At 44.6% G+C, this 8,417-nt stretch overlaps 2 protein-coding genes across 2 annotated transcripts; one reads left to right on the top strand and one right to left on the bottom strand.

The window, feature by feature from the left end:
• Positions 1 to 2,075: 2,075 nt before the first annotated feature.
• On the bottom strand, positions 2,076 to 2,695 carry BDV38DRAFT_262613 (uncharacterized protein). The gene has a single exon (XM_032056114.1). The coding sequence runs from the start codon at positions 2,483 to 2,485 to the stop codon at positions 2,210 to 2,212; it is 276 nt and encodes a 91-aa protein (XP_031908011.1). The 5' UTR covers positions 2,486 to 2,695; the 3' UTR covers positions 2,076 to 2,209.
• Positions 2,696 to 6,990: 4,295 nt separating this feature from the next.
• BDV38DRAFT_262607 (uncharacterized protein) lies at positions 6,991 to 8,062 on the top strand (the record flags this gene model as incomplete). The annotated part of the gene is made up of 1 exon (XM_032056113.1): positions 6,991 to 8,062. A coding segment is annotated over exon 1 (227 nt), but the record flags the coding sequence as incomplete, so codon positions are not given.
• Positions 8,063 to 8,417: the final 355 nt, after the last annotated feature.

The following is an 8,417-nucleotide window of genomic DNA, read 5'->3' as shown; positions in this document are numbered from 1 at the left end:
TTTTTTTCCCTTCTTTTGTCTAATTCTTCAAGTTTCAGTCGGCCCCTCGCTAATCAACATCTTAAACTTCACTACGTGGCATACGCTGTATGACAATTGCACATAAAAGCTAATAACACAATCCTATTGCTTGATGGCACCTCTTGTCTTCCTGATCTGAATATCTGCTAGTACCGAAGCCTACCAGGCTGAGATCCAATCAGCTCAGTCAACCATCCCTCCAGACGGGAGATTGTCATCTAGAAAGACGGCAGTGCGCGCCACTAAAGCAGGCCCCATGTCTCGACTCCTGAATTAGCTGCAAATCATTTTCCATGACGCAATCCGGCCATCTTCCGTGAAAAATGTGGTTCCTTTTGATTTTATTTTTTTCTGATCTAATTTTTTTTTTTCAAGTCTCCAATTGTTACCCCCCTTGGTCATTGCCCCGCTATAGCGGTCAGGACGTAACACACATACTGTGCCACATTGTATGGGGTACAACTGTTCAGTAGGTAAGTTAAGTAATAGGTGAAATAAAGTGATACCTAATTCGGGGCGTGTGACATAGAAGATACCTAAACTTCACGACAAACCCCATAACTTTCAGGTCACAAATGAAGGTTGAAGATAAGTCCAGAATGCAGAGACGCAATTGGGTAATCTAGCGCGGATCATCACTCTCAAGTGAAGAAAAAAAAAAAAAAAGACCATTCTCCGGACTTCCCCTCCTCCTCTCCTCCTCAAACCACTCCAGATGTTGTGATTTGAACATGTGATTGGCATTAACTATCACAAGCTATCGCACGCTAGTACCTGATTGACTCTGGAGCAGCTCCCTCGAACTAGAGAGTATCACAGTATCGTACAATCAAAGGCGAGACAAAGACCTAGCAACTAAATTAATTTCCCCCCCTAAGTCGTTAGAATATGGAGAAAATTGAACTAGGATTCAGGGGAAAGCTCCATGCTTTTTGCCTATCTCCATATTCTACTCCCCCCAAGCTTTGACTCTAGTGACGCTAGTACCTTGCTAATTTATTCCACGGAGCATGTGGTTAGATAAGGACTTGTCAGGAAATCATGTGCCCCCTGTAAGAATGCGAGGAGGATACACATGGTATCTGATTGCAGAAGGCGGCAAGATCAGGGTATCAGGAAGATCGCTTTACCTTCCCGGATTGTTCTTCAGGCGACGTGTCATCGGCCAACAAAAAAAGGGTACCAATCGGGTCGACAAGCCTCACTCCCCAGACCATCACCACAATTGCCGTAATTCGGAGTAACCGTTGAATCAGGGGTAGGTAAGCAGGAAAAAAAAACAAAAAAACAAATAAATTAAAAAATAAATAAAAGCCGCCTGAGTAATCAATGGGGTAGTAGTTGAAAAATTACAAAAGATTTTATGTTCCTAGTAGGCACCAACAATTGGGAAAACTTCGGTGATTCGCTCTCCACTGCCTTTTCCGTCAGGGCCTTGTCGTGGTATTTTTGGACCTCCTTGGATACTTAGGTAAGGTACGGAGGTGAATCAAGGACCTTTGGGGTTACTTTTACCCACTTCGGCTCATCTTACTCCGTATCGCTCATCCCCAGATAATGGGTAAGGTATCTCACCAGCTTAGTCTGAACCTGAAGCTCTTCTAATCAAGGGAAAAGTCCGTCGCTGATAGGGAACACGATATGCCAAATTCCACCAATGATGATGTCAACTGGTCGAATTGGGTGTTCCAGCAATAGTACTCCTAGTTAGTAGAGAGCCCGAGCTAAAGCGTAATTGAATAACACCGGATTCCGGAAGCACGGCCCCGCATAACCTGGGGGCGGCGGCTGTGAGCCTGTGAATCGGTGATATCAGCGTGGTACGGCTGTCGCAACCTGACTGGTTGAAAACTCCTGTTCCAGAAGCTTGTGGGCCCCCGGATCGATAGCCTTGGCGCCTTGTGGGGGCCTCGCAGTGCGTGTACGTAAGACCGGCCCGGCCGTGGCTTTTGTGCTGTCGCAATCTGTTACAGAATGTTGTATGTGTTAATATTACCAAGGTAATATACTACGTTGTATCAATATATCTGGGAGACTCTATCAGAGTTCAGTAGCCTGTACCCTCGCAGAACCAACAGTGTTCTGCTGATAAGCATTCCCTGCATATCATGTTCCTTCTAATCCCTGATAAAGGCTATAGTATGTCCCTCAGTGACCTTGTGATATGCTATGGTGACTTCCCCGGATTTTACCCCCGCACGTATTTGCCAAGCATCCAGCATGTTACCGTTGTCATTAGCGCTTGGAAACGGCAATCGGAGGAGTGAGTGCAAGATTGAGGTAGTAATGGTGTGTTGCGTGACAGGTTGCCCCTTTTGAGAGGCTTGAAGACCCTTGAGATACGCCAGTCATGTAGAGCGAAAACGCAATTATTGATGGATCTAGCGCGTGCAGTAAACGAAATCAGGGCATTACTATAGTATATGAGGTAACATTGCCATCGATTTCTCCTCGAGCACGTCATGATCCTCCTCGAATTTATTTTTGGTAAAGATTATCGTAGCACCGATAGTTCAGTTCAACAATATGTATGTCGCACAACTATCATGACCAGGGCGGGGAGGTTCGCCATGGGGTTGCTGTCGAATGCGTGTGTAACATCTTACTTATACTAAACCATCATGCAACTGCAATGTGGGGGTTAAACAGAGGTTAAGGCGCTAAAATCTGAAATAAATTAAAAATAAAAAAATAAAAATAATAAATAAAACCAACAAAGTAAAAGAAAAAATGTTAATCCCAGGATCCAAGCAGATCCGTTCTGAATATTTCCGGGGTCATGTTGACATCCTGTTATGAACTCTCATACGAAAGCTGGCTCAAATTGCTCCTTCTGGTTTGCGCATCTGTAGTATTGTCGAAGATCGTCATTAGAGTTAGATCACCACACACTCCACAGTTCGGTGGCAGCCTTTTTAAGCGGACTTTTATCCGGAACTAAGCGAAAGGAGCTGAGCCCGTGCATGGAGCGTAGTAAATTGTCGTCATCTAAACTTGACTGCTAGATTCGATCTCGTAATTGGACCTTGCAGCGCAGAGTGACTAGTCGGACCAGAAAAAGAGAGAGAGAGAGAGAGAGAGAGAGAGAGAGAGACACCGACGCGTACAATGTTAGATTACCTGTTCATTTCTTTTTTCTTTTTTCATTTTACCCCACACACCAACACAGTGGTTGGTCAATGGAATGATCGGCCATCTTCCTCAGCTGTGCATAGTACTGCATACGCTATACCCTAGGCGCCTGTTCATTGACATGGGGTGATTTGAATGACACCTGGTCTGGACTGGATCAACGTGTTTAGTCACCACGGGATGTAGTTACTATACCTTCTTCAGATCGATACAGCCCTACTTGGTCCAGATCCGAGACCGGAAGCCTGAAAGAAAGAGAAAAATACGCCAGCGATGTCGGTCTCTTAATTAATGATTATTAATATTCCCACCGGGCGCTTTGGAAGTAAACTCAATGTCATCAAGGCTGGATTGGAAACCTCCTGTCCGGGGTGATGTGTTGGACATACTCCGTATGCTGCACAGACTGGCCCCGCGATATGGGGTAATGTCTTCCTTGGTCTGATAGCGACTGTACGTAAACGGCGGTACCGAGGAAGGATTTTCTTATCTCAAAGTGGGGTAAGAAGTCGCCTGATAGAGGACGAGCAATGTACTTTGGGAGGGTAGTAACCACTACGGATAATCGGCTTCCAGAGAGAACTTGGCGGCTAAGTGATCATCAATCTGGAGTCAAAATTTTTTTTCTGGTTTCTTTTCCACTTTAGCTCTTCAACTTCCACGGTAACGGTAGGCAACCTCCAAATATATTGGCGATAATCTTCTCATCCCACACTCCACATGGGGCTATCCGTAACTTACCCAAGTGGGATTAGGGTTTGGTTGAAAGCAGGAGTAAATACCCATTTTGAGCGAAAAAAAATCCCAAAACGAGGACGATTCCACAACCCTAAGAGGAGGCGATCTGTTGATAATGGGATGACCAAAATCTGTGTGTAGATCACCGCCTGTGATCATCGCGGGGAAGATTTTCGTCAGTCCAAGAACTTCCCGTCAGATACGAGGAAGGTAAAAGAGGAAGGTCCTTTCAAAAGTATAGAATGAAGACTAATGATGAAAAGAAAAACAAAATAAACTAAAATAGAATCAAAAACCATAACACTCATAACCACTTCCATATCCTTCCGTGATCACCCTTCAATCTTTCTTCTTTCGATAGTATACTACAGTACTGGAGCAAGGCGTCCATTGTGGCTCTCAAGGGTGATGGGGCTTTTTTCTTTTTTCTTTTTCTTTTTTTCTCTTGCAAAGGCAAAAGATTGCCTAGGACTTACGCCATAGGTCCCTCATCCTTAAAGATCGTGCTGGACTTTACACGGAACCTCACAAGATATCGAGTGTGATACTTGACTATGCAAGAACCGTCGGCTTGCATTCTCCCGAATTGGCCAGTCAGTGGCCGTGGTTGAAGCTCGTGACAGTTGACGCCCGTACGGGGTCGATTATAGGCAGTTGTAGGAAACCCGTCATTCTTAAGTCGGTCTCTCTTGGTCTCATATCGTAAAATCATTTGTAATGAAATTATCAATAACAACAGTACCGAGACCGTGGCTATGCAAAACCAATTGCTCGGTAAAAAGCGGGAAAAGGGGAAAACATGTCAGCCTGCAAATGCTTCTCTGACACTTGTGAGACTTACGAAAATAATTTATGTGTTAACATGAAACCCTAAGTTACGTGTCGACGCTACTAATGTAAGTGGAAGAACTATTACGTACCGGGTACTGGTACCTGCGTGCCAACTCCATTGTACTCCGTACACCCCATTTGTCCCACCTTTTCTCCAGTATTGCGTGGTGGGGTGATGCTGAGACTAGATACTGTGTCGAACGCTGGGAACTTCGCGGCATCCGGTCCGGCATCAGGTGCTAGACTAAAATTCCCCCAGGTAACTCTTGAACATAGTATGTACACAGAATATGTATTTTCCAAAGATAAGGGGTTAAGAAGGCCGACCACCGATCATATTATGTCATGCATGTCTTTGGTCGAAAAGATTAGCTAAGTTTATGTGGCATGTCATGTGCACCCACCAGGTGAATGCTGTTGCTATGTGCATACATTTTCCTACACCCTCAGCTTGTATGCGCACTCGTATTCCCAAGTCAAGGTACTTTCGACACCCTTATCTGGGCGTTCTAATTAGCTATCCCCCCCTCCTCTTTAATCTATGGGGATCTCGTCGCGACACTTCCTCCCTTAGCTCCAGGAACCTCTGGGCCATAGAGGGCGCGAACTCCTATCGGGGTCACAATGCAATCTCTGCTGATCGCAGAAATTTAACAGTCGAGTTTACCCTATCGGAAGGGTTCAGGGCATCCCATGATATCTCTCGGTCGATAAGTGGGGACGCCCGTTCCTTCCCCCGCTTAGGAACGTTTCTCTGATAACATTAGTAGTACTCAAGCCGTGGATATGGGCGCATAACAGGCCAGGATATTGGAGTTGATTACGCATATCCTGCTGCATTTGATATTGATGTTACAATCTATATCTTGTTTGTAGGCAGTATTGGGTACGCTCGATGAGAAACCGGTCAAATCAGAGGTGTCGTTACGTATATATACAATTTAGAGAATATTTATAGTTATATATATACGTACATAATGCTAATGATAAATGATAATCAAACTGGTCCTTCCTGATAGTACCCATGACTCTAGAATACTCAAGACAGCCCTTGCCACCGCGGGGTGAAACTTGTGATCGACCACTAGGAAACAGCTGAGACGGCTTCATGCATGCTGTCCATTTCCTCGGTCTCCTTCCCATTACCTATTTGCTGGACGATCTTTTCTTTTTCGTCAGCCGTCTAGACCCTCACCTTGTCGTAATGTTAAATAAATAGTTCCAACCGAAGAAGAAGGCCTCCTTGCATGGTGACGTTCATTGTTCTTGAAAGTTAAATCACACCGATGTCAAAAGACAAATAAACCCCGGCTGTGTTTCCCCAGAAAAACCAAAAGCCCTCCTACGTAATCCCTCCGAATAATAACTTATACTTTAAGCATTAATAATGGTATCAGAGTGCCTGAAAGGATGGATTTTGTGGTGGCTGCGCTCGATAAATTAACCTGCAGCCAGACTGGCTGGAGTTGGCTTGCCGGACGCCGTATCTTTCTTTATCCCGAGGGGGCTTGGCTGGAGGGGTCTTGGCTCTCTCCATGTTCCCCAGGTTCATGGGGAGAAGAACCATTCTACTTAACTACTAGTATTATCTTCCGTTGAGATTAGAGTGGGCTTAGTGGTCAGAGATAACCAGTCATGAAGTCCACAGCCCTTCACCGTGGCACATTCTTATCAACAATGGATATGCTGGTCATCATGAAGAGAAGATAGGAATCATACACCATCTGGGGAAGTCGCTCCGAACAGTGGTAGGGCAAGTGGACCTGGGGATTGCGGAGTTCATTTCCCAGAATTCTTCCTTTTTCTCCTTCGATTACTTGACTATTATCATTAATATTATGGTTACCATTACTACTATTCATTTTTACTTTTGTTTCTAGTTTTCTTTGTCATCCAAGTTATTGCCTTTGCTCTGATGGAAAGTGGTAGACAGGGTTTAGGTGATAGAAACACTAAGATTAGTCGAAAGGTTGACCGAATTATCATCTATGTTAGGTAACCGTTATCCTGGCTGGACTTAATGGAAGAGATGTTACCATGTCGGGTAATTAGAGGAGGCAGGTGGAAGAACCTTGCAACTAGAAGCGTTGAGGGGCCTTTTGGAGGCGTCGATTAGGGTCTTGTTGCCGCCTTGTGGCTGACTTGAGGCTTACTTTCGGCGATCACATCATATTTCCTAAATGAGAAGACCGGACAAATCCCCTTTTCGGACAGATCAACCTCGCTTTCTTTGCTTGTCTGGGGTATGGGGCAAGAACTGATTATTGCCCTAACCTTGGTTCATTCGTTTCCTCGAAAGTAGGGCGGCTGTTTCTTTTTTTTTTATTTATTTATTTAATTTTTTTGGTCTGTGACTCATGACACACCGACAGCTGCCTGTGTTGTTGTCATTACCCGCCTAGGGCGTCATCCCGGCTAATTTTCGTGGACTCCAGCTCAGCCAGTGGTTGCGCCAACAGCCTCATGAGGCCGTCTCGACCGATGATGAATGATGAAGTATTGGATCTCGCCCATCGTATGACTCTGGGCACAGCGCATCTCGTCAGCGCTTTTTGATATCATCAGCGCCTATGATCGGCTGAACCCATCACACCCGCTACAGTGGAATCTCTTTCATTCGACAGTGTTTTACCTCCCTACAAATATTGACTTATTTCAATGTCCAACCATTCACGGGAGACGGTCGATCAACTGGTCTGGACCAACAGTCTTGATGTTCTTTCGAACAGCCTTTCCCCAGGTATGCCCCAGACATGCTGGGGAAGAGACCAAAAAATGCAAACACGGAGTCGCAGCATTCCTCGGAAGGCGTCATCACCCCATTCCATTATCATCATCACTCCTCCAAATGTTATCATTGCGCCCCGTCTTCTTGTCTTGTATAATTCTTGGTTATTGTTTCTTTAAACTTTCATTGCTATTTTCATATATTTCTAAACAGTCTTTTTTTCCCCCGATTCCCGTAGTGTAAATCCCGCGGTCCGTTGGACCGCGTCAGCCTGAAGGTACGCTGTGGTACTCATATGACAAAAGCGACTTCCGTCACATGGGGACCCCTACGAAGATGAAGTTGATATATTTCGTATTATTCAATTCCATTCCACAATTCAATCCACCGCGCTTCGTCAACGGAGTATTCTCTTCGATCTTCCGCGATAGCCGGCTCGGAAGTCCCGTTACGGATTGTTCAATTTTACCCCGTTACCTTACAATTCAATAATACGGGGCACGCACTTCTCCAGACCACACAAGCCATTTCTGCAGTTCCAGTTTCTCCTCCGTAAATCCCTATCAACTCTAGTCCGCCCCACATAATTTTTTTTTTTTTTTTTCCCTTTCCTTTCCTTTCTTTTTTTCGCTCCCGGTCAGAGTGATAGTGGAATTTATTACACACCGTGCGTGGTCGAAGAACGACACGGAAGAAACCCCGGAAGACGCCTTCTCTAGGCAACAAATGATTATGATTGCAATTTAATAGTACTTGATACGGTAGAAATAGAGAATTGAGATACGAAAGCTAAATTATCAGAAAAGAACAAGGGGAAATAAATTTCTATTAGAAATAACAATAATAATAAAATAATTAAAAAAATTTAGGGTATTCCCCACCCCCTGTAATCCTGGGTGTATCTCCAAAGCAAAGCAGGCGATCTGGTTTGAGCACGTTCTTTTTCTTTTTTCCTTTTTTTTTTAAA

The sequence above is a fragment of the Aspergillus pseudotamarii genome (assembly GCF_009193445.1).
Source record: "Aspergillus pseudotamarii strain CBS 117625 unplaced genomic scaffold BDV38scaffold_94, whole genome shotgun sequence".
Taxonomy (NCBI): domain Eukaryota; kingdom Fungi; phylum Ascomycota; class Eurotiomycetes; order Eurotiales; family Aspergillaceae; genus Aspergillus; species Aspergillus pseudotamarii.
This window is presented reverse-complemented; position numbering and strand designations above follow the sequence as displayed.